The sequence below is a fragment of the Perognathus longimembris genome, chromosome 20 (genome assembly GCF_023159225.1).
Source record: "Perognathus longimembris pacificus isolate PPM17 chromosome 20, ASM2315922v1, whole genome shotgun sequence".
Classification (NCBI taxonomy): domain Eukaryota; kingdom Metazoa; phylum Chordata; class Mammalia; order Rodentia; family Heteromyidae; genus Perognathus; species Perognathus longimembris.
Window position 1 is genome coordinate 43639487 of NC_063180.1, and position 26300 is coordinate 43665786.

The window sequence follows — 26300 nt, forward strand, 5'->3', positions numbered from 1 at the left end:
GCCCTCGGACCACGCTCAGCTCAGCAAAGCTCCGACCGTGGCCCCTGTTCCGAGGCCCGTTCAGGAACCGCCTCCGTGCCATGACGTCACCGTGCACCTGAACCCCCTCGGCGCGTTCGATACCGGTGGGCGGCTCGCACGCGCGCTTCACCTGTCACACGGGCCCACGGGTTCCGCGGACAACCGCCGCCTCCCCCAGTCAGCAGTAGCTCGGGCAACAGGAATTTCGGCTCGGCCTCCGGCGGCGGCGGCGGCGGCGGCTTCCGGGAACGACGGCGGGGCGGGCGGGAAGCGCCGGCACCGCCCGCCAGGCGGGCCGCCCTGCCCTCAGCACACCCGAGCGCAGGCCGGGTCCGGATGGCCCGCGCGGCCAGAGCCACCTCCGGGGCGGCCCCCGGGGGCTCCTCAGTCCACGCCCCTCCGGCTGCGGCCGGCCCGCGTTCAGGGCCTCCGCCTAGCTCCCCGAGCCCCCACGGACCTGAGTGCGGAGGAAGGCGACTCCCGCGCGCCGCCCTCACCTCCGCGGTCGCCGGGCTCCGAGGGCCCCCCAGTCGGCCGAGCCGTGGGGTCTCCCCGCACTCCACGCAGGGGCGGCGGGGCGGGGCGCGGTGACGCACCGGGGAGTGACGCGACGACGCAGCGCGACGCGGTGACGCACGCCCCTTTGTTGGCTCAGTAGCGGTAGCAGCGGCCGTGGAGGTGGCGCCGGGGACTGTTTTCGCTCGGAGGTCGGAGCGGAGCGGCGTCTGACTGAGGCGGGCAGCGAAGCGGCCCCCTCGCTCCCTCCCTCCTTCCCTCCCTCCACCGCGCCCTCCCCGCCGCCGCCGCCAGCCGCCAGCCGCCACCGCCAACCGTCAACCGCCGCGCCCGGGGAGGAGCCGCGGCCCGCGGGGGGCCCGGAGCCAGGCCTGCGTCCGGCCCTCTGCCGGAGGAGCCCGAGCCGGATTCGCAGCCGCAGCCGCAGCCGCAGCCGGAGCCGGAGCCGGCGCTCGCGCCGCGGCCTCGGCGTCCCCGCCCTCTCCCCGCCCCGGCCGCCCGCCTCGCCCGCCCGGGTCGCCTGCCCGCCCGCCCGCGCGTCGCGCCATGGACTCGGACGAGGGCTACAACTACGAGTTCGATGAGGACGAGGAGTGCAGCGAGGAGGACAGCGGCGCCGAGGAAGAGGAGGACGACGACGACGATGAGCCGGACGACGATAACCTGGACCTGGGCGAGGTGGAGCTGGTGGAGCCCGGGCTGGGCGTCGGCGGCGAGCGGGACGGACTGCTGTGCGGAGAGACCGGCGGCGGCGGCGGCAGCGCTCTGGGGCCGGGCGGCGGCGGCGGCGGCGGGGGCGGCGGCGGCGGCAGCGGCCCGGGGCACGAGCAGGAGGAGGATTACCGCTACGAAGTGCTCACGGCCGAGCAGATTCTCCAACACATGGTGGAGTGTATCCGGGAGGTCAACGAGGTCATCCAGGTGAGTGGGGGGGGGGGGACGGCGGAGCGGGGTGTGTGTGCGTGGGGGGGGGGGTGGCCCGGAGTGTCCCCGCGGGACGGGGCCCGGCGGCTTGGTGCGCAGTCCCGGTCCCCGGCACCCCGGGCCCTGGGCGTCTCTGCTGCCTCTGGGCTGGGTACTGGAGCCCAGTGGAGAGCAGACGCTTGCCGGCTGGCCGGCGGGTCGGGATCGGGAGGTGCGCGGGAGGGGCGGTGCTTCCCCGGTCCTGCTGGCTGGCTATGGCGGAGGCCTGGAGCCGCCTGGGCTTGCTGTTGCTGGCGATCCCAGACCGTGGAACAACTCCCTCCTCCCCCCTCCTCCCCCGCCCCGGGCCCGGTTGTCCTTTCGTCCCGAGCGGAGGAGAAGAGGGATCGGTGGAAGTGGAGTCTGGAAGAATCGGACCGGGTCTCGGTCTGTCTCGAGCAGTTTTGGAAAGGGATTAGCTAGGCCTAAGAGCTTGGTATACGATTGCCCCAAGTGGGCACCAGTTAATAAAGAAATGGATCTCCTTGGCAGTGTTAAGTGCCTACTTAAGGGTGGGGGAAGGGAACTGTTTCTCGGAAGAGGTACCTATGGGTCCTCTCCCCCTCTCTCCGCCCCCCATGGTGCCCGAGGCTTCTGCTTACATCTTTCCTTATGTCTTTGATGTTTGGTACCCAAATACTGTTTTGTAGTGTTGGTATAGAACTTGCTTGAAGCTGTTGGAAGTAGTTACTACAGATTTATCCACTGCTCCTTGTAGCTCCAACAACAAAACACAGTGTTGTCTAATTGGACAAGACTCTATTGTGAGTGAGAAAGCCCAGGCTTTTAGCTTTTGAGCTCCTTTCTCTAAAAATTTTTATTCTGTGCTGGGTCAGACTAGGTTTAAGTTGATAACCACATTTCCTTTAACCCGGAACGTCGGATTTTGTGTTTCTGAGCTTCAAGAAATAGTTACATTGTTTGGAAAAGTAGTTGTCAGAAAAGGTCAAGGAGATAATAAAAATGAATTCTTAATTCAGTCCTACCTCTGGAAACACTAGTTAAATAACATGGACAAACTATATACATATTAAGTTACTAGTACTTTTTCCTCCCCTCACTCTCTCCTGCCTTCTTTCTTTCCTTCCTTCCTTCCGCCCTCACTCCCTTTTTTCCTTTTCTTTCTAATTGGTTGGCATCACTTGTCTTGTAAGCACAAGAGCCAGAGTTTGAAACTCAGTACCAACAAGAGAGATTAAAAAAATAAATTGGTTGGCTCAATATTCACTGACAGGTCAGTAGTAGCTACTTGTTGACCTTTGGTCATTAAACAGGTTTTTAATACTATCTTCTGATCACCAGTTTTGAGGAATCACTGTTGAGGCACTATTGGAAACCATGTTTTGAATAACAAAAAAATCTGTGCTGTTACTAAACAGTGGAAATCTCAAGTTTTAGCTTAGATAATTCAGTGTAAGAAGGAAATGGAAGGGTTGTAGGAGATTTATTGCTCTTAGAAATGTAACTGTTGAGTTCTTAAGCCACTACACTGAGAAATTTTCTTAGGGGGATGGATGCATAAAGAATTTGCAGTAAAACTTTGAATTTTCTTCATCACTGTATAAAATACATTTTAATTAGGTTTTTAAAGTACTCGAGAAGTAATTTTTTTTTTTTTTTGGCCAGTCCTGGGCCTTGGACTCAGGGCCTGAGCACTGTCCCTGGCTTCTTCCCGCTCAAGGCTAGCACTCTGCCACTTGAGCCACAGCGCCACTTCTGGCCGTTTTCTGTATATGTGGTGCTGGGGAATCGAACCTAGGGCCTCGTGTATCGGAGGCAGGCACTCTTGCCACTAGGCTATATCCCCAGCCCCGAGAAGTAATTTTTTGAGTGATTTTTAAATGTCTATATTTGCGTGCATTATTTATTTATTTATTTGCGAGTCCTGACGTTTGGACTCAGGGCTTGAGCACTGTCCTTGGCTTCTTTTTGCTCAAGGCTAGCACTCTACCATTTGAGCCACAGCGCCACTTCCGGCTTTTTCTGTTTATACATGGTGCTGAGGAATTGAACCCAGAACTTTGTGTATGCTAAGCAAACACTCTACGGCTAATCCACATCCCGGGCCCATGCAGTTAAGTCTTATCCAACTTTATCATCTCAAGATTTGTTGTAGTTACCAAGGCCCAAAATGGGTTATGTCATTTTTAGAACAGAAATCTGGCTAATGTGAATGACAACATTCTTTCTTTGTTTAGGTGAGAGAATAAATGCTGATGAAATGAACTAACAAGACCTACAAAAAACTTGGGATTTTTTTTTTAGATGACCTATTTTTATAACGTTTCCTTGCCCGATTTTTGAAAATTGTTTTTCTATTCTACATATTATGTATATTCATCAGTAGAATCCCTGGATGTGTCTATTCTTTTGTCTAAAGTTCATATTTAGAAGTAAAGTAAAATTGAAGGTTGGTGTATATGCTAGACCATCTCTTTGTTAGTGGTATGTTGACTATGTCGAAACTAGACTTGGGCACATTGGAAGAAAAACCTGAGGAAGCTGGATCCTGTGGCTCACACCTGTCATCCTAGCAACTCCGGGGTGAGATCTAAGGATTGCAGTTCAATGCCAGCCTGGGCAGGAAAGTCCATGAGATTCTTATCTCCAGTTATCCACCAGAAAACAGGAAGTGGAGGTGTGGCTAAAAGTAGTAGAGCACTAGCCTTGAGCAGAAAAGTTCAGGGACAGGTCCCAGGCCCAGAGTTCAAGCTCCAGGGCCCACCCAAAACAGAACAAAACAAAAATCCGAGGAGGCCTGAACAAATTGAAAGATGAAGACAAAAAAATCTCTATCCAGACATTTGGAATAGTGTATTGCCTTTTTTCTTTCTTTCTTGTGTGTGTTTATGTGTGTCAGTTTGGCTCTCAAACTCATGGCTTGGTCTCTGTCCCTGAGTTTTTTGCTTAAGGCTAGTGCTTTATCACTTGAGCCATAGCTCCATTTCCATCTTTTTTGCTGGTTCATTGGAGATAAAAAGAGTTTCACAGGGCTGGGAATATGGCCTAGTGGTAAAGTGCTTGTCTCCTATACATGAAGTCCTGGGTTCGATTCCTCTGCATCACGTATATAGAAAAAGCTGGAAGTGGCGCTGTGACTCAAGTGGTAGAGTGCTAGCTTTGAGCAAAAAGAAGACAGGGACAGTTCTCAGGCCCTGAGTTCAAGCCCCAGGACTCGCAAAAAAAAACAAAAAACAAAAACACAACAAAAAAGAGTTTCACTGCCTTTCCTATCTGGGCAGGCTTTGAAATGCAATGCAATCCTCAGAGTAGCCTTCTGAGTACCTAGGATTATAGACATGAGCCACCAGTGCCTGGCTAGTTTTTTGGTTTTTTTTCTTAAGTGACATATCATGTTTTATGTTTACAGGGCTGGTTACAAAACAAGGACTCTGAACAACTTTATCTTGTCAATAAGTATCTTGTAAATTCTTAATTTTCCAAGAATTTTGTAGCCACAGATCAGTCATTATTATTAGTCTTTATATTTTGTAGTTTTTAGCTTTCATAAACATTGGAAATAAGTTTTTGATGTTTTTCTTTTTGATTGGGATAAGTTGAATTTCAGAGTCAGAGTCAGAAAATTTGTTCATCTTCATTGCTTGATGCATATTACCACATTACTTTCAGAAAAGGCTTTCCTAAGTTGCCTGATTAACATAAAATAATCAGGGCTGGGGATATGGCCTAGTGGCAAGAGTGCTTGCCTCGTATACATGAGGCCCTGGGTTTGATTCCTCAGCACCACATATACAGAAAATGGCCAGAAGTGGCGCTGTGGCTCAAGTGGCAGAGTGCTAGCCTTGAGCAGAAATAAGCCAGGGACAGTGCTCAGGCCCTGAGTCTAAGCCCCAGGACTAGCCAAAAAACATAAAATAATCATTCTAGGTTTTTTTTCAAACTTGTAAGGTATTTTAGAGGAGGGGACCATGGACCATAGAGGTGTTTGCTCCCCATTTCCAAAAGTGGAGCCTGAGCATCTATGCATTTTAGCTGTGTTAGTGACAGTCATGAACTACTATAATAATGGTAGTTCATCTACTGTGATGATTTTGACCCAGGGAGAAAGGTAGATGAGAGGCAGCCCTTGGGAAGGAGTGCTGCATTGGAGGGTATGCTGAGAAAGAGGAACCTTTCTATAAAGGGAAGTAGGTGTGCATTTTGCTTTTGTTAGATTATACAGATAACCTATTAAAAAAATAAAATAGAAATATTTAACCCGATCTCATCTTCTGAGAGCACGATTACAAGCATTGTAGTTTCTTATACTGACTGGGAGTTGGTTCTGGTCCTGGGGTATTCTTTAACTACATGAGAGGCTAGACAGACACAGGAGGATAGCCCAACAGAAGTTCGGCCCTGTGGTAGTAGGCACCTGTCATCTCAGCCTACAATGAGGAGCCAAAATAGTCCTGGGCAGAAAGTAGGACCCTATCTTGGGGAAAAAGGAAGTGTGACTTAGTAGTAGATCACTTGTCTGCCCCTGAATTCAAATCTCAATACCACCTGAAAGAAGGAAGGAAGGAAAAAAGGAAAAGAAGGAATTTGTTATTTTTGTTGCTACTATTCAGACACAGAGGCTTTTGTCAGTTATTTCAAACATGCAAACTACACTGTTGCTATCTGACATTCTGGATGGGAGCCTTTGATTTTCCTTCTACTCTTCCCTCACCCCTGGGATCTTTATTTTTGAATACAAGATGAGGCCTTGGGTTTGGTTCTTCAGCACCACATATATAGAAAAGGCCAGAAGTGGCGCTGTGGTTCAAGTGGTAGAGTGCTAGCCTTGAGCAAAAAGAAGCCAGGGACAGTGCTCAGGCCCTGAGTCCAAGCCCCAGGACTGGCAAAAAAAGAAAATACTTTATTATTAAACTGGAAGGGACATAAGATCTTGCATGCTGTAAATGCACATGCTTATTTAGTAAAATCCTCAATATTGAAGACTTATTCTCAAGCAGTTTATAATCTCTGACCTAAAACACTTGAAAGAAGTTATTTGGTCAGTAAGTAGTTTAATCAAGTGCTAAGTGAATAATAAGAATTCATAGAATAAAAGATGGGTAGGATTTGGTTGGGATGGATAGAAAAAAGGGATAGGAAATCATTGTAAATTACTAAAGGCAAGAATAAGGAGGGTGGAACCTGGGAGAACTGATACTATGGAGAAAGGCAGGCAGAAAAGTCATCAGAGATTCCTTTTGCTTTTGACCTATGGCTGCTCTATTATTTTTTGCCCCATCCTATTGCGAAACTTAGTGACTAAGATATTATCATAGTTTTTATAATTCATCGTTCTGAGTAAAGTAAAACCAGGTCACTTACCACTTACCAGAGTGCCAAAGGTGTTGGGATTCTCGTGGGTTGCCTGGGAGAGGACCCCCTTCCCAGTTCACTCATGTGATTGTTGCAGGCCCCAGATTTTCACTGGGTGGTTTATTGGCCAGAGCCTTGCCTTGTGGACCTCTTCATTAAACGGTGGCTTACAGCATAGTACCTGTTTCCAAGAGAGAAACCACAGCCAGTTATTTTATGACTTAATCTCAAAGGTAATATCCATCAATTTGATAGATTTATTATAAGTAACTGAATCCAGCCACACTCAGGAGTAGAGATCATTGGAGGCCATTTTATAGTCCACCCATTGCTTCATCCACCCACCTCCTACTCATCCTTCTTTAAGAGGTAAATTACAACTATTGTGTGTATTCTGGTCAATTTACATATTAATAGAAAGCATAGTTTGGATTACTTTAGGTTAGCCATAAATTTCATACCTGTAAATGATAACTTCCTAATAACCTTATAATAGTTACTATGATAGAAAGAATAGCACAGCACAGTTTCTTAGAGTTGGCAGGAATTTGAGTTTCTCCAGTTGTCTATATTGAATTTTGTTTTTCAGATTGTTTTGCCATATAGCCCAAGCTGGCTTGGAACTTTCTGTGTGGCACAAGTTTGTCTGGAACTCTTCATTCTTTTGTTTCTGCTTTCTGAGTGCTGGGTTTACAGGTGTACACTACTGCTTATTTTGTTGTTTCTTTTTAAAAGCCCTAACTCCAGCTAGGTACTGGTAGCTCATGCATATGATCCTAGCAACTCAAGAGACTGAGATCTGAAGATTGCAGTTTGAAGCCAGCCCAGGCAGGCTATGCCTGGCAATTGCCAATTAATTGCTCAAAAGTGTAGCTCAGTGGTAGAGCACTATCCTTGAACAAGAAAGCTCAGGGATGGCGTCTAGTCCCTGAGTTCAAGCCCCAGGACTGACACACGCAGACACACACATACACACACACACACACACACACTCTCCACCCATATGTCCATAGTGGAGTTACCTGAGGATAATGCATTCTACTTTAATTTTGAGATAATTATCAATTCATATGCAGTTCTTAGAAGTAAGGGATTTGAACTCAGGGCCTTGAACTTGGTTGGCTGGTGCTCTTTCACTTGAGCAATGCCAACTTTTTGGTTGGTTATTTATTTATTTATTTTTGGCCAGTCCTGGGCCTTGGACTTAGGGCCTGAGCACTGTCCCTGGCTTCTTCCCTCTCAAGGCTAGCACTCTGCCACCTGAGCCACAGCGCCCCTTCTGGCCGTTTTCCATATATGTGGTGCTGGGGAATCGAACCAAGAGCTTCATGTGGGGGCTGGGAATATGGCCTAGTGGCAAGAGTGCCTGCCTCGTATACATGAGGCCCTGGGTTCAATTCCCCAGCACCACATGTACAGAAAACGGCCAGATGTGGTGCTGTGGCTCAAGTGGCAGAGTGCTAGCCTTGAGTAAAAATAAGCCAGGGACAGTGCTCAGGCCCTGAGTCCAAGCCACAGGACTGGCCAAAAAAAAAGAAAATAAGAGCTTCATGTGTAGGAGGCAAGCACTCTTGCCACTAGGCCATATTCCCAGCCCACTTTTTGGTTATTTTGAAGATGGAGTCTGGAGACTGCTCAGGCTGGTTGCATACGGTGATCCTCTGGATCTCAGCCTCCTGAGTAGATAAGCTTACAAATGTGAGCAAGCAGTGTCCAGCCTAGATTCAGCATATCGAGGTTTAGGCAACCTGCTGATCTTAGTTCAGGTCCCTCTCCTGCTTTGGGGATTAAAAAAAAGAATCTGTAGACGCTATCAGTAAATGGGTCTCTGGGGGTCTTTAGGGATTGGGATAAGCACTGTAAAATCTTACCTGTATAATTTTTAATGCAACCTAGAATTGAGAGTTTTTGGTGTAGTCTGATAATCTCCAAGACTCTTTGCTCTAGTTATGTCTGTGTAATGACAAATAAATGATAGTGTCCTATGTGATCTGATAATGTTCTATGTTCTATGTGAGCTATTTTGTGATGTAGCTAATTCTAATATTTAACTCCTGATTTTATTTTTTTATTATTATTTTTTGACCAGTCCTGGGGTTTGGACTCAGGGCCTGAGCACTGTCCCTGGCTTCTTCTTGCTCAAGGCTAGCACTCTACCATTTGAGCCATAGTGCCCACTTCCGGCTTTTTCTGTGTGTATGGTGCTGAGGAATCCAACCCAGGGCTTCATGCACGCTAGGCACTCTACTGCTAAGCCACATTCCCAGCCCCTTGGTTTTATTTTTTAGTGAAGGTAAAATGTACTTCTATATGATAACTCACACTTATTTTTCCTAGAGTGGCCTTTTTTTTTTTGCCAGTCTTGGGGCTCCAACTTAGGGCCTGGGCACTGTCCCTGAGCTTAAGGCTACCACTTGCTTAAGGCTACCACTCTACCACTTGAGCCACTTTGCATTTCTAGCATTTTCCGGTACTGAGGAAGCGAACCTAGGGCCTCATACTTGCTAGGCAAATACTTTGCCACTAAGCCACATTCCCAGCCCTTGTTTCGTTATATCTTAAGTACATGCCTTCTCAGTTGCCTGTGTGAAGTGCTTAGAGCACTTCTTCACACTGTGGTGGTGTGTGTTTCAAAGAAAAAAATTGTGCTCATTTTAACATGTAAGCCAAATTTTGCTGGAATACCACTTTTACTTAAAAGGACAACTGGTTTTTGGTTGTATGGTAAATGTGATAGTAAGCTGTCATTTTAAGGAAAACAGCTACAATATTTGTTACCAGTGATAAATTTCAGTTTTGTGAAAATTAGTTTTTTTTTTTTGCCAGTCCTGGGGCTTGGCTTCAGGGCCTGAGCACTGTCCCTGACTTCTTTTTGCTCAAGGCTAGCACTCTTGAGCCACAGCACCACTTACGGCTTCTTCTGTTTATGTGATACTGAGGAATTGAACCCAGGGCTTCAAGCTAGGCAAGCACTCTACTGCTAAGTCATATTCCCACCCCACAAATTAGAATTTTTGGAGGCTTTATCTGCCAGTATAAAACGAATAGCTTCCTAGTACTATAAAACTTTTCTGATGGTTTATGACATGATATATACATGATACACAACATAATACACATGATATTTACTTACAATATGCCATAATTTGCATACTGTTATAAGTAGGACTTTCAATCTCACAAAATATTCTATTCACTGTTAGGAATGAAGGTATAGATTTACACAATAGCTGAAGTCTTAAGGATGACACTAAGTTTGCCCAGTATTGGGCTCATAGTGCTATTACTACAGTCTTTGGTTTACATAAAGTCAGATGAACAATGCCAACCAGTATACCACCTTCCTATTAAGTAATTCCTATTAGAGCAGCTATGAGTTACAATTCTTCCATAAAGTAATACCTGTCTCCTTGTTGTCTTCTTACCTAAACCTACTTGGTTGTATCCCTTTCTCATGATAAACTTTTTTGTATTTTTGAAGATTTATTTAACATCCTGGAAACTACCACCAATAGCTTAACTTTTACCCAGTTAACCAGTACATTACTCATGTCTGTCTAATATCTTTGTGTGTGCAGAATTCAGAATGAAGTTTCCATTTTGTTTCTTATGGATTGTTGATTAGAAAGACTAGTCTGTTGGTATTTTAGATTGAAGCCCTATGCATGTTTGCTCAGGCCTTAGTTATGTAAGCTAGGAAGAACGCCACAGCAGCACATGTGCACCCTTTTCAAATAGATTAAATGCCAGACAAATTTAAGACAGATATGTCTGTTTATACCCTTGTAGATAGGACTGGGTTTTATAGTAACAAGTGAATAAGTCTTGATGTTGCTGTTGGGTTACTACTATAGTTTTGAATTGTTTTGAGTCCTGTATACTATTGATTGTGCATCTATAAAAATAAAAAGTTGCTTGCTTAAAAAACAACTGGTTGCTAGATGATGTTGACTAGTAGGTGGCACTGAATAAAATGTTTCCTGCTATCTTTTTTATTAAGATTCCAGTTACTATAAGTGAAAACTCTTGGGAATTGCAACAAAAACTTTCATCTTTGTGAATCAGCTCTCCCACCCCCCCCCCCTTTTGTGTAACCAAAGCAAAATTTAAATGCTGAGGTCAGCATGGCTCAGCTCTCTTCCCATAACCTTTTGAATTTAAAAACAGCTTTAGTGTGCTAAGTTAGGAGTTACACTATTGATAAACTTTGGGATTCAGGATTTAATTTTTTTATAGCTGGATTTTGCATACTTTTTGTTGTTGGACTATGCATAGTTGGCTTAAAATTGAGAAAAATGGATGTGGTGGTGCATTTCTATGATCCCAGTCTTTGGGAAGGTAGAGGCAAAGGAGAGTTATAAAGGGAGAGTTTTAAACCAGCTTGAGCTACATTCCAAGACCTCATCTCAAAAAAATGGGAAAAATAAAAAAAAGCCCGGTGTTGGTGCCTCAGGCTGAGATCTGAGGATCGCAGTTCAAAGCTGGCGGGTGAAGGAGGTGCAGGAAAGTCTGTGAGACCTATCTCCAGTTAAACACCAGAAGACCAGAAGTGGCGCTATGGCTCAAGTGTTGAGTGCTATTCTTGAGCTAAAGAGCTCAGAGAGTTCAAGCCCCATGGCCCAGGGTTTAAGCCCCAGGACTGGCAAACAACAACAACAAAGTTAGAAAACGTCAAAGATGAAAGAAAATTAGAGTTGGAAGCTGGTCTTTGAAAATGAGTAGTAGTACTAGACAGATCAAGGAGGAGGAGTAATAGAATGTACTAAAGTGGAAGCTACTAGCTATTAGTGTCTAGCTTGGTTTGTTGAATGAATAGTGAACTAAATATTATTGAAGTGATTGGAAGTAGAGTGGCTAGGAGCCTTGCTGGGTGGCTGCTGGTCAGTTTTTTTCTTTTTTGCCAGTCCCGGGGCTTGAACTCAAGGCCTGAGTATTGTCCCTGAGCTGCTGCTGCTGTTTTTTTAATCAAGGCTAGCATTCTACCATCACTTGAGCCACAGCACCACTTCTGGCCTTTTCTGTTTATGTAGTGCTGAGAAATTGAACCCAGGGCTTCATGCATGCTAGGTAAGCATTCTGCCGTTATGCCACAGTCCCAGCCTTGCTGGTCAGTATTTGAAAGATTGTAGGGTATTGCTGTTGAGATGAACTTACCCCTCTGTTATGTGAAACAATTTTACACTTTTAGCTTAATGTGGAGTTAGTGTTTACAAGGACCACTGTGCTGGAAATTCAGAATAAAAGAGAGCCCTGAGATTAGGAATCTGGGAGAGCTTTGTTTAGTTTGTTAAGAGTGATATGAGGAGAAGCTGTGAGGTTAGCAAGGCTGGAAGAGTATAGAATAAAGGAAGGCATTTGTCATAGTAGGAGTTATATCAGCATTGAAATATCTTGGTGTTTTTAGCTTTTGGTATCATGTAGCTTTTTTTCAATGTTAGTTTTGCTTTTGTCATCTGCAGGCTTTGTATTTTGCTTTACTGGTTATTGCTTCATTTGTAAAAATGAGCAGAGTAGTTGAAGCTTTAAGCAGCGTTTAGTTAACTCCATTCCCTCAGTAAAACAGACCTGCTTGCTGTTCTCACTTGTCAGATTGGGGGCCTAAGTACAGGGTTTTCTTTCACGGTGGTAGAATGTCTAAAATTAATTGTGCATGGAAGAGCAACCTCTAGTTGGGTGAAAAAACAACCAAAACCAAACCTGTGTGGCAGGGTTATAAAAGTGCCCACAGTATCTGTTTTTTTTTGTTTTTGCCAGTCCTGGGCCTTGGACTCAGGGCCTGAGCACCGTCCCTGGCTTCTTTTTGCTCAAGGCTAGCACTCTGCCACTTGAGCCACAGCGCCACTTCTGGCTTTTTCTATATATGTGGTGCTGAGGAATCGAACCCAGGGCTTCATGTATACGAGGTGAGCGCTCTTGCCACTAGGCCATCTTCCCAGCCCCCCACAGTATCTGTTAACTATCAGTGGTATTGTAAACATGGATGAATTCATTTTGCCTGTTGTAATTGTACTGTTTTACTATATTTGTAAAAAGGAATAATAAATACTAAAGAGTAGTTTTATTTGGGTATGGGCATAGAAGTGCTGCAGATAACCACCACCAAGTTCAGGTATTTTAATATAGAGTATAGATAGATGTATTTTCTTGTTTTATCCCCACCCCTTTATATATACCTTGATTTTAATTTTTATCAAGTCTGTCTCTCTGGCCTTTGCCGCTGTGGCCCATTGATCTGTCCATCTGTCTGTTACAGTGCATATTGGGTACTTCCAGAAGTATGAATTCAGTGATGCAAAGGACAGGCGGGCTGCAGCAGCAAAGGTAGGACAGAATCATTCCAAAGACAAGTCATTACAGGTCTACTAAACATACATACTTGTGTGTGTGTGCGCGCACTACTGGCAGCAAGTACTTCCTTATTTGAAGCATACTGTTTTTTCTGTCTTTATGGGAAAGCCTGTTCTGACATGACAAATTTGAAATATTTGTAAGGGATACAATTTTATTTTTTATTTTTTTGGAGGATCAAATGTATACAGCTAGTATAAGGAGTACCACTAGGTTATACTTACAGTCCTATTCTTTAAGAGGTGGATGCTTACTAGTTAAACAACACAGTAAAAATGACATTTCTTTGAAATGCTAATAAAAGGTGCTTAAATAAATGGTGGTTATTAATAGTATTAGCTTCGTTTGTGACAATGGATTTTAGGAAGTTATGATAACAAAGATCCTATACCATAAACCCTGGGAGGAGAAGCAGGAAGGACAGATCTATTGGTATGTGTGTGTATTCACATGTTAATATATTCCGATTGCTGGAAGGTCTTCCAGAAAGTAAGCCTGAAAGTAAAGATAACTCTTTAGCTAACATAGCCAATATAAAGATATTTTCTTTTTAATTGCTTAATTATGGTTTTGTTTCTTACACTCCTGGGGAAACAAGCCCAAGGTCTTATGCATGCTAGGCAAGCAGTTTCCCATGAAGCTACAACTTCAGCCATAGTGTTTCTATTTAAATAGTTGTAATGTTTACCTGATAGCAATTACTGGTTCCTACTGCTGCAGCTTAAAAAACAATAGTAAAATAGGAAAGCATTGCTATATTGAATTGCAAAGTCTAAATTGCAGATAAGTTTTAAGAACTTAGGTTAGGGGTAGGGGTTTAGCTCAGTAGTAGTGTGCTTCTCCATCGTTCATGATTCTGTCCCCAGTGCTGCAGAAGCAAGCCCCCCAAACTGGAAATCTTAAGCTAGTTTTTGTTGTTGTTGTTTGTTTCATGGTTGTTTTTGTTGTATTGGGTTTGAAGTCAGTCTGCTTGCTAGGTAAGCACTCTTACCGTTTGGGCCACACTGCCAGTCTTTTTGGTTTTCTTTGGTTTTTGTTTTTCAAGAAGGGTCTTTGAGCTTTGACTGGATCAACCTCAGACTGATCCTTCTACTTCTGCTTTCATCATTCATACCTGGCCCTAATTCTTTTTCATATTTGATTGTGAGACTTGATAAATATGAAACTTTCTCTTCCCCCTCTTTTTTTCTTCTCTCTCTTTGTGTGTGTGTACTGGGGTGCTGTCCCTGAGCTTTTCTGCTCAAGGCTGGTGCTCTGCCACTTGAGCCACAGCTCTACTTCTGGCTTTCTTGGTGATTAATTGGAAATAGGAGTCTCAGGACCAGCTGGCTTTGAGTCAAGATCCTCAGATCTCAGCCCTCCTGAGTAGATAGGATACAACGAGCTGGCACCCTGCTCATTGCTCTTTTTAAAGTACTATAGGTACTCCAGGGCAGGGTAATTTTATCTTGTCAGTTGTGGGGACTGGGCACTGTCCCTGAACTCTTAGTCAAGGCTAGCTCTCTACACATGGAGCTACAGAGCCACTTCCACTTTTCTGGTGATTCATTGGAGATAAGAGTTTCACAGACAACTTTCCTGCCCTGGCTAGCCTGGAACTTTGATCCTCAGAGCTTAGCCTCCTGAGTAGTAGGATTATAGGCATGAGTCACCACCCCCCAGCCCAGGGTACTTTTTTTTTTTGGCCAGTCCTGGGCCTTGGACTCAGGGCCTGAGCACTGTCCCTGGCTTCTTCCCGCTCAAGGCTAGCACTCTGCCTCTTGAGCCACAGCGCCGCTTCTGGCCGTTTTCTGTATATGTGGTGCTGGGGAATCGAACCTAGGGCCTCGTGTATCCGAGGCAGGCACTCTTGCCACTAGGCTATATCCCCAGCCCCCCCAGGGTACTTTTATAACTCAGAAATAATTTAAATTTATATTTCATGTTACATATAGTAGGGCCTACAATTTAGAATCTACAATTCTGTTGATAAGTACCTGAAATCAGATGACCAAAGTGCTCCCCTGGTCCCTAGCGCAGGTTGCCTCTTGCATGGTTTGTAGCCACCTCCCTTGCTCCCCCTAGTCTCTAGCCAGTCAGTGGATCTGAGTGCATGTCACCATCCAGCTGAGGATTATTTTCTCTGTTGGGATGGGAATTATGAGTTGACTTGAGTATCTCCCTATAGGTGACAACAGCTCTGAGCTTGGGTTGTCCACAACTGCTCATTCTGATTGTTGTAGTTTTGAGCGGGTAGCCAGCACTCAGTAGTTATTGTAGCTAAGAGCCTTTGATGTTGGAACCTCGGCTGTGGTTTTGGTTTGTATTTACGTGAACTGATAAACCACCTTAAGGCCACAAAACATTTCTTCTATAAGTTGTTGTGTTTGTTTTTTTTTGCCAGTCCTGGGGGTTGAACTCAAGGCCCGAGTACTGTCCCTGGCTTCCTTTTGCTAAAGGCTAGCACTCTGCCACTTGAGCCACAGTGCCTCCTCTGGCCTTTTCTGCTTTATGTGGTGTTGAGGAATCAATCCCAGGGCTTCATTCATGCTAGGCAAGCAAGCACTCTACTGCTAAGCCACATTCCCAGCCCTCTCCTGTAAGTTTTATAGTTAGATTGTATTTAGTCATTCTCTATTTTTAATTTTGTATAAAGTTCATTTTTTTAAAACATGGGTGCAAAGCCAGGTGCTGGAAATAGTTACCTCACTGGTTTTATACAAAATGGAGATATTTTGGGCACCAGTGAGTGATAGGAAAAAACCAAACTTTGGTTTAGTTTTATAGTTTTGCTAGCTTTTTCTTCTAGAAATGAGACACCACCCTCATTGGAAGAGCACCCTAAGAGTACAAAGGCTGCATGCATATTATTACATGGCATAGTTCTTTGTCGTTTTAGATAAAGTGTTTGAGAAGTTTTATATTATTTAGAATGCTTTGGATTTGTTTAAACTATTCTATACATTGGGTCTGAAATTGTCTTGATTATATTTAGTGCATCAGTGTGGCAGCCTGTTAATTTGTTGTTGTTTGGGGCTTGAAGTTGGGCCTGGATACTGTCCCTGAGCTCTTTTGCTCAAGGCTGGTGCTCTACCACTTTGAGCCACAGTACTACTTCCAGTTTTCTGGTGGCTAGGTGGAGATTAGAATCTCACAGATTCTCCTGCCTGGACTGGCTTTGAACAGTGATCCTCAGATCCCAGCCTAATAGGTAGCTAGGATTATAGGCATGAGCCACTAGTGCTTGCCCCTGCTAAAAGTTTTAATTGCAACAAATTTTAATTAGTGCTAGCTTTTAAAAAAATTATTTTTAAGACAGAATCTTACTATGTAGCCCAGGTTGGCCTCAAATTGATGGTTCTTTGCCTCTTGAATGCAGGGATTTAGGTGTGTAACACCATGCTTGATCTAGTGCCTGATTTAATAATAGTAGGCATTTAACTTCTTGTTGGCTGATTTTGAATCCTGTAAATATCTGGCATAGTGTCATAGTATGACATGCTGTTTTAAAATAGTCTTGAGGGCTGGGAATATGGCCTAGTGGCAAGAGAGCTTGCCTTGTATACATGAAGCCCTGGGTTCGATTCTCCAGCACCACATATCTAGAAAACAGCCAGAAGAGGCGCTGTGGCTCAAGTGGCAGAGTGCTAGCCTTGAGCAAAAAGGAAGCCAGGGACAGTGCTCAGGCCCTGAGTTCAAGCCCCAGGACTGGCCAAAAAAAAAAAAAAAGCTTAAAATAGTCTTTATTAAAATTAAAACTTTAAGGGAATAAAAAAGTATCCTGATATGGAGGGTTCTGTGTGGGACACAAGAGTACATACACAGTACCTGCCTAGCATGTGCAAGGCTCTGGGTTCTGCTCTCAGCATAAACCTACCCCAACCTCCCTGCATGCTCTTAAACATCATGTCCACAGATACAACAATAGGACAGGATATTTGGATGTGGTATATTGTGGAAAATTAAATTCAATGTATTTGTATGTGTGTGTGCACCAGTCCTTGTCTTGAACTCAGGGCCTGGGTACTATCCCTGAGCTTTTGTGCTCAAGGCTAGGATTCTACCACTTGAACCACAGCTTCACTTCTGGCTTTTCTGGTGATTAATTGGAGATGAGTCTGGGGGGGGGGGGCTGGGAATATATATGGCCTAATGGCAAGAATGCTTTCCTTGTATACATGAAGCCCTGGGTTCGATTCCTCAGCACCACATGTGTAGAAAAGGCCAGAAGTGGCACTATGGCTCAAGTGGCAGAGTGCTAGCCTTGAGCAAGAAGAAGCCAGGGACAGTGCTCAGGCCCTGAGTCCAAGGCCCAGGACTGGCCAAAAAAAAAAAAAAAGAGTCCTGGGCTGCCTTTGAACTGTGATCCTGAAATCTCAGTCTCCTAAATAGTGAGGATTACAGGTATGAGCCACTGATGCCCTGCTTTAGATTCTTTCAATGTCAGTTTAAAAAAAAAAAAGCTGAGTGGCACACACTGGCAATCCTAAGAGAAGTGAGTTTGAAACCTGGGCATAATAACTAGACATTGTCTCATTGGGTGGGGGAAAGGTTAGTGAAATACAACTACCTAAAAATGACTTTTTTTCCCCCCTCCTTTAGAATCCAGCAACTATCACAAGAATACTCCTTAGCCACTTCAATTGGGATAAAGAGAAGCTAATGGAAAGGTAAGGAACTGTATTGTCAGCTTTGTATCTAGAAGTAACAGGAAATCTGTTGAACTGAATTTAGAAGAAACAAAGAAATTGGGGCTGGGGATATGGCCTAGTGGCAAGAGTGATCGCCTCATATACATGAAGCCCTGGGTTCGATTCCCCAGCACCACATATACAGAAAATGGCCAGAAGTGGCGCTGTGGCTCAAGTGGCAGAGTGCTAGCCTTGAGCAAAAGGAAGCCAGGGACAGTGCTCAGCCCGAGTCGAAGGCCCAGGACTGGCAAAAAAAAAAAAAAAAAGAAACAAGATATTGGTAATATACCACTATATGAAAAAACTAATATGAAGTAATAATAAGAAATTATTCTTGTAATTTTCATCTTTGAATTTGACTGTGAACTTTGTATTAGAGAATTTAGGATTAATTTTTCTTATTTTGGAGGTAACAAGGGCTTTGCTTCAATTCCACATGTAGCCTCTTGAACATCAAGAGCTGGAAATAGGGGTATATGGCAGAGTGTTTGCCTAGCATTCAATAGACCTTTTGTTCAATCCTCAGTACTGCAGAAAAAAGCACTTAGCAAAATAAGAATAATAAAAATAAAAAAGATAGGTATGGGACTGGGAGTGTGGCTTAGTGGTAGAGTGCTTGCCTTGCATGCATGAAGCCCTAGGTTCCATTCCTTAGTACCACATAAATAGAAAGAGCTGAAAGTGGCTCGAATGGTAGAGTGCTATCCTTAAGCAAAAAGAAGCCAGGAACAGTGCCAGTCCAAGTCCAAGTCCCAGGACTGACACACACACACACACACACACACACACACACACACACACACACACAAAGAAAAGAAAGGTATTAAAAACCACTAGGTACATTTTGGAGGGCATACACAAGAGCTTCCCCATTTGTAACTTAGAAAAGATTTCGTGTTCAGGATTGGCATTGTGGCACAGTATAGAGCAGCTGCTTAGCAGGCATATGGCACTGTGTTCGTCCCAATTCATAAATTATTATTATTTTTTGCCAGTCCTGGGGCTTGAACTCAGGGCCTGAGCACTGTCCCTGGCTTTTTGCTCAAGGCTAGCACTCTATCTCTTAGCCATAGTGCCCCTTCCGCCTTGTTCTGTTTATGGGGTGCTGAGGACTGGAACGCAGGGCTTCATGCATGCTAGGCAGTCACTATTCCACTAAGCCACATTCCCAGCCCCCAATCATAAATTGTTAAGTCCATATTTCAACAAAAGTTGACAGTTACTTAGAATTTGTTGGCTATCAAACAAGCTATGTGGACTGGTTAGTTTGTGGGCAGAAATCTATTATGTTAGACATTTCAGATATTTTTGTCTCTGAAAATCTTTCTAGATTTAAAAGAGAAAAATTCATTGAGAGTGAAAACTGATTTTACTAGGAATGCCCTTCTTAATCTGTTCTATTTTTAGATTAGAAAACCAGGGTGCTTGATATGGTGATAGGATAAAAATTTTGTATTTACTTTTTTTTTTTTGGTGGTTGGTCATAGGGCTTGAACTCTGGGCCTGGCCGCTGTTCCTGAACTCTTCAGCTCAAGGTTAGCACTCTACCACTTGAGCAACAGCACCACTTCCAGTTTTCTGGTGGTTAATTGGAAATAAGAGTCTCACGGACTTTCCTGCCTGGGCTGGCTTTGAAGTGGGTTCCTCAGACCTTAACCTCCTGAGTAGCTAGGATTACAGGTGTAGGCTACTGGTGCTTGGCTCTTTTTGTTTTTCTCCATTTGATTTGTAAACTCAGAGTGCAGTGTAAATCAGACATTCTACCAGGAATATTAAACTACTTCACACATCTTGCATCCCAGTCATAATTTAATATAGTAACACAACTGTCCATTACTGAGCACTGTTAGACACTATTGGATTTTATCCTCCTGATAGTCTGTAATCCTAGCTACTCAGGAGGCTGGCATCTGAGGGTTATGGTTCAAAGCCAGTCCGGCAGGAAAATCTGTGAGACTCTTATCTCCAATTAACCACCAGAAAACTGGAAGTGGTGCTGAGGCTCAAGTAGTAGAGCCCTAGCCTTGAGCTGAAGAGCTCAGGGACAGGACTCAGGCCCAAAGTTGAAGCCCCACTACTGATAAAAAAAAAGATTGCTTGAGACTCAACAACAACCAACCAGTTACATAAAACGGTGCAACTGGACAATGGAACACAGCTTATATTAACTAACACCTGTGAGATTAAGGCAGAAGTATAGAGAGTTGGATGCATCCTGGGCTTACGTAGTGAACTTTGGCAGAAAAAAAAATGATAAAGAAGAGCAAAAGGGGGCTGGAAATGTGGCTTAGTGGTAGAGTGCTTGCCTAGCATGATGAAGCCCTGGGTTTTTGATTCCTCAGCACCATATAAACAGAAAAAGCCAGAAGTGGTGCTGTGGCTCAAGTGGTGGTAGAGTGCTAGCTTGAGCAAAAAGAAACTCAGGGGCTGTGCTCAGGCCCTGAGTTTAAGCCCCAGGACTGGCCAAAAAAAAAGCAAAAGGCTTTAACAGACACTTCATCAAAAAAATATCCACATGGCAAATAAGTATATAAAAAGATGTCCCATGTCTAATGTCATAAGAGCAATGGAGATGAAAAGTGAGGTGATTGTACTCCTATTAGAACTGCAAAAAGTGACAGCACTACAAACAGTAGAGGATACAGAGCAGTAGAAACATGATTCCATGTAGGTGGGAATACATAGTAATGTTGCCACTTTGGAAGATGGTGGGCATTTACTGCAAAGTGAAATGCTCTTACCCTAGATTTGGAAGACTTGCTCCTTGGTGTTTACCCAAATAAATGGAAAACTTCACATCTAGACAAAAACCTATACGTTGGTATTCATAGGTACTTTAATTATTCTTGGTCAAAGTTTGGAACCAGCCAAAACATCCTTATGTAGGTGCCTGAGTAGAATAAAGTGTGGTACATCCAGAACTGTAGTATCATTCCATGCTATAAAAGAAATGAGCTATCAGGCTATGAGAAAGTACCGAGGAACCTGAAATACTTACTATACTAAGTGAAAGAAGCTGTATGATTCCAACCATAGGATATTCTGCAGAAGCAAAACTAGAGACAGTGAGAGGGTCTGTGGGTGGATGCTGGAATCTGGAAGAAACTGGAGGGGAGAATAGGGTGTGTAATGGGTTTAGAGCAGCAAAAACACTCTGGTGGTTCAAGGGTGAGTGATGAATGTATCCATTTCCCCAAGGCATGGAATATACAAGTGTGAAACAGATATAAACTGGCCATTTAGTGCTAATATATCAGTGTATGTTTACTGAGGCTAGGTGGGGGATGATGTGCTTGGTAGTAGATGGTAGTATGTGGGAACACTATACCTCTGCTCATTTTTGCTATGAACCTCCAACTGCTCTTTAAAAATAGGTTCTGTGGGGAGCTGGGAATATGACCTAGTGGTAGAGTGCTTGCCTTGCATATACATGAAGCCCTGGGTTTGATTCCCCATCACAACATGCACGGAAAATGCTGGAAGTGAGTGGCACTTTGGCTCAAATGGTAGAGTCCTAGCCTTGAGCAAAAAAAGCCAGGGACAATGATAAGGCCCTGAGTTCAAGCTCCAGGACTGAAAAAATAAAAATTCAAACAGCACTAACGGGGAGTCCTATATTTTCTGCTACCTGCTCTGTTGCTATATTTATATTTTCTTTTTATCCTTATGTGGTTTTCCTTTTTATAAATTTGATCCATTTCTTACTTGTCCATAGGATTTAACAATTAAAAGAAGTAGGTTAAAATAGCCAAGGGATTATTAAAGTAATAATTTTTAGAGAAGACACTGGTGTCAAGGATTGCTTTTAGCACTTTAATTGTGACTGCTTCTCAGTAGTCCTTCATTTAAAGTACTGAAAATCAGCTGGGTCCTGTAGGCTCACACCTGTAATCTTAGCTACTTAGGAGGCTGAGATCTGAGGATAACTGTTCAAAGCCAGCCAGGGGAAGGAAAGTCATGACTATCTTATCTCCAATTAACCACCAAAAAAGCTGGAAGTAAAGTTGTGGTTCAACTGACAGAACACTATCCTTGAGCAAAAAAAAAGCTCAGGGACAGTGCCAAGTCCCTAAGTTCAAGCCCCAAGACAGACACATCAGAATCTTTTGAGTGCTGATTATTACTTTTTTAGTTGTGAATCTCCTGCACGTAAAAAAATAAAAAATATTGTCACTGAAACTTTGGTAAAGCTAAAGAGTAATTTGGTAGATTGTATATTGATATTTTAGCTGTTGCACTGACTTAGAGATTGAAGGTTCTCTTTAGAATGCTAAGCTGTTTTCAGAAGGCCACATTTCCTCTGGATCAGTGGGAAACATTGTGTTGAGTATTGCCATTTTCTGTGAAGAAGTTTGAAATTTAGTTAAAACTGTTAATACTACACTTGATATGCTAGAGACACTGAACTACTTTTGTATATTTAGGTACGTATTTATTTTTTCTGGTCTAGGCTTTATGATTGTATTAACTTTAATTTGCTTTACATATAAATTCTTTAAAATACAGACAGTAGTACACTCATAAAATAGGAAGGTAATGTTTAATAATACTATATCACATGTTTCTACTGAGTGATAAATAACATAAGATAGAAGACATGAATACTATTTTAAGGCCAAACACCACACTGAGTTTAGGCTTTTTGTTAAAATGATAAATTCTTGCTATTGGCACAGAGTCTTCCCATAATTCTCAGGCTGACCTTGAGCCCTCCTGGGCTCAAGCTATTCTGGTGTATCCTCTTAATAGTTGGGAATATGAATGTGTGTGCTGGTTTAGGTACGTATTTATGAAAAGTGGGTATAAAGCATTTCAAAAAATGTGAAGAAATTCTTATATAGAATGATACATGTAATCATTACATTTTAAAAACGATTTTGTGATAAGGTATGCTTTGTAATTGGTTTACTAAGATTGCTTATCTGTCTGTCCATCCATCCATCCATCCATCCATCCATCCATCCATCCCAGTTGTAGGGCTTAAACTCAGGGCCTGGGTCTTGTCCCTGAGCTCTTTTGTTCTAGGCTACTGCTGTACTTCTTTAAGCCACAGTGCCATTTACGGTTTTCTGGTGGTTAATTGGAAATAAAGACGCTCAAGGCCATTCCTGCCCGGGTTGGGGTTGAACTGGGATCCTTAACCTTCTGAGTAGCTAGGATTACAGGTGTGAGCAACGAGTGCCCAGCTAGAGCTATAATAAATTTAAGCTGATTTAACTTGTCAGGTGTGGTGGCTCATACCTGTAATCCTAGATACTAAGGAGGTTGAGCTTTAAGAATTGAGATTTGTAGGCAGCCTAGGCAGGAAAGAAAATAAAAGAAATACTGGAAGTGGAGCAGTGGCTCAATTGGTAGAGAGCCAGCTTTAAGTGGAAAGTGAAGGGATAGTGCTCAGGCCCTGAGTTTGTTTCAGTACCAGCACAAATCACCCCTCCCCCAAAAAACCCAGCCTAATTTAACTAAAATTATTAATAAAATGAATTTATTTGTATAAAGTAGTCTAGACATCTTTTAGATTCTACTACTCCTCACAGGTAACTCAACAATCGTAGTTTTCACCTTGACATTTTAGTGCGGCACTGGTAAAATGCTAATCATTTAAATTCCCAGAGTCCTTATTCGGTAACAAAGATAAATAAGATACTAAAAATCAGAAGCAGCAAAATGCACATGCCCTTTCAAGACCTCTATTTGCTACAATTTGTAGCCAGACCTCTCTCCTATCCTTTGAACAAAAGGTTATGATATTGCTTTTCCTTATAGAAAATCAGTTTGGAGAGCTCTGACTTGCTGTTACTGGGCTCTCATCCTTTCTGTTTAAATAATGCAGGTACTTTGATGGAAACCTGGAGAAGCTCTTTGCTGAGTGTCACGTAATTAATCCAAGTAAAAAGTCTCGAACACGCCAGATGAATACAAGGTCATCAGCACAGGATATGCCTTGTCAGATCTGCTACTTGAACTACCCTAACTCGGTGAGTATCTGGTAGTTTAAGGCTAGCACTGACCGTATTTCAAAGGGTAAATCACCTTTCAGTATTTAAACAGGAAATCTGGGAGCATCTAGGAGCAGTTCCATATACTACCGATAAGGACAACAAAAGATAATACCTTGGCTCCCTTTACCATTCCCATTCCTAGTTGTTTGTTTGAAAAGCTTTTCTGTTGTCATTATGCTGAAGAGCCAGACTAAAGCCATTTTGAAGTCAGGCCCCACTTTACCACGCGAACCTGAGATAAGCAGGCCCTGTGAGCAAACCCAGGACAGGACAAGCTTATTAGGGCTCAGCTGGTCAAGACCTCTAACCGTCTGGGAATGCTTAATTCTAAGGGCCCCCGGAATGCCTCGAGCCCTGAGCCAATCAGATTTGTACCCATGTCCTAATCTTGCTTGAACACCTGATGGCTGTAACTTTGTTTTTTGCCTTTATAAGCTCTATGAAATCGCAGCTCAGGGCTTCCTCCTAACAACCTCCGCTACGTCGGAGTGTAGGACGAGGCCCAAGCTGTGGCCCGCTTGAATAAAGCCTTGCTTTTGCATTTCGGAACGTCTGGCTCTCGGTGGTCTTCTTGGTGGTCTTCTCGTGACTTGGGCATAACAATGCAACTCGGGCTTTATGGAATTTGCTTTACCACCATGGAAAGATTTGTGTAAACCATTTTTCAAAGGATCCAAAATCTTATAATAAGCCCTGTTTTTCATATTATTTGTTAAGGCACTTTCAGAATTCTTCATGAGATTTTTGACTTACACACTGATGATATCCAAGTGTTGATAGGGTTAGAAGACAGTAGACCAATGACACATGTTTCTTTTAACTTCATGTATTGTCTTTTCAAATTTTAAGATGATTTACCTTGTACAGTTCAGTAAAGAAGTTTTAGGTTTAGATAAACAATTTTCCTATGAATGCGGAACTTTATTAGTAACTCTAGGAAAATTGCGTTGTGACATAATGGTAAAGAATGTTATATGTAATTCAGTTTCTAAGTTGCTTCAATATCTAAGCATTACTTCTTAGTAGTTTTTTTTTTGGCCAGCCCTGGAGCTGAACTCAGGTCCTGAGCACTGTCCTTGGCTTCTTTTTGCTCAAGGCTAGCACTCTGCCAATTTGAGCCACAGTGCCACATCTGGCCGTTTTCTTTATATATGGTGCTGTTGTGCCAAGTTGCAAGACCACCCCCAAGAAGACCACCGAGATTCAGACACTCCGAAATGCAAAAGCAAGGCAAGGCTTTATTTAACGAGCTGCCAACTCGGGCCTCGTCCTACCCACCGACACAGCGGAGGTTAGGAGGAAGCCCCGAGCTGTGATTACACAGGGCTTATAAAGGCAAAGAACAAGGTTACAACAATCAGCTGTGCAAGCAAGATTAGAACACAGGTACAAATCTGATTGGCTCAGGGTTCGATTCTAAAATGGGGTTCACGTGGTGGGGCCTGACTTCAAAGTCTGGCACCTCAGTGCTAAGGAATCGAACCCAGGGCTTCATGTGTATGAGGCAAGTTTTCTTGACACTAGGCCATACTCCCAGCTCCTCTTAGTATATTTTATTAATATTATATTCTTTTTTTTTTGGCCAGTCCTGGGCCTTGGACTCAGGGCCTGAGCACTGTCCCTGGCTTCTTTTTTTTTTTTTTTTTTTTTTTTTTGGCCAGTCCTGGGCCTTGGACTCAGGGCCTGAGCACTGTCCCTGGCTTCTTCCCGCTCAAGGCTAGCACTCTGCCACTTGAGCCACAGCGCCGCTTCTGGCCGTTTTCTGTATATGTGGTGCTGGGGAATCGAACCTAGGGCCTCGTGTATCCGAGGCAGGCACTCTTGCCACTAGGCTATATCCCCAGCCCCTGTCCCTGGCTTCTTCCCGCTCAAGGCTAGCACTCTGCCACTTGAGCCACAGCGCCGCTTCTGGCCGTTTTCTGTATATGTGGTGCTGGGGAATCGAACCTAGGGCCTCGTGTATCCGAGGCAGGCACTCTTGCCACTAGGCTATATCCCCAGCCCCTAATATTATATTCTTAATATACTTAAGAATTAATAATATTCTTTTTTTTTTTGGCCAGTCCTGGGCCTTGGACTCAGGGCCTGAGTACTGTCCCTGGCTTCTTCCTGCTCAAGGCTAGCACTCTGCCACTTGAGCCACAGCGCCGCTTCTGGCCGTTTTCTGTATATGTGGTGCTGGGGAATCGAACCTAGGGCCTCGTGTATCCGAGGCAGGCACTCTTGCCACTAGGCTATATCCCCAGCCCCAATAATATTCTTAATATATAGTAAGTTCTATAATTCAGTAATTGTAACTACTTGTTTTATTCTCCGCCTTAATATGTGAGCAGCTCCAACAGTGATTGTCTGCCAGCTTTTTCTCACCAGTATTATATTTATGTAGGTTAGCCTATCAAAGGGTTTTCAATGAATATGCCTAAAGACGCTATTGATCAGAACTAATTTGTTCAAGTATATAACCTATTAG

The 26300-nt window shown here is 43.7% G+C and overlaps 1 protein-coding gene and 1 long non-coding RNA gene across 2 annotated transcripts in view; one reads left to right on the top strand and one right to left on the bottom strand.

Moving 5' to 3' along the window:
• Positions 1-658: 658 nt before the first annotated feature.
• Arih1 (ariadne RBR E3 ubiquitin protein ligase 1) overlaps positions 659-26300 on the top strand; it is a 62401-nt gene continuing 36759 nt past the window's right edge. The window contains exons 1-3 of the mRNA XM_048329941.1: positions 659-1458; positions 17743-17810; positions 23662-23806. Coding sequence (XP_048185898.1) covers positions 1084-1458; positions 17743-17810; positions 23662-23806 — 588 coding nt within the window. The 5' untranslated portion in view covers positions 659-1083. The remainder of the gene's footprint in view (positions 1459-17742; positions 17811-23661; positions 23807-26300) is intronic.
• LOC125338893 overlaps positions 8364-26300 on the bottom strand; it is a 28464-nt gene continuing 10527 nt past the window's right edge. Inside the window, exon 3 of the long non-coding RNA XR_007208375.1 lies at positions 8364-8411. This is a non-coding gene — a long non-coding RNA (uncharacterized LOC125338893). The remainder of the gene's footprint in view (positions 8412-26300) is intronic.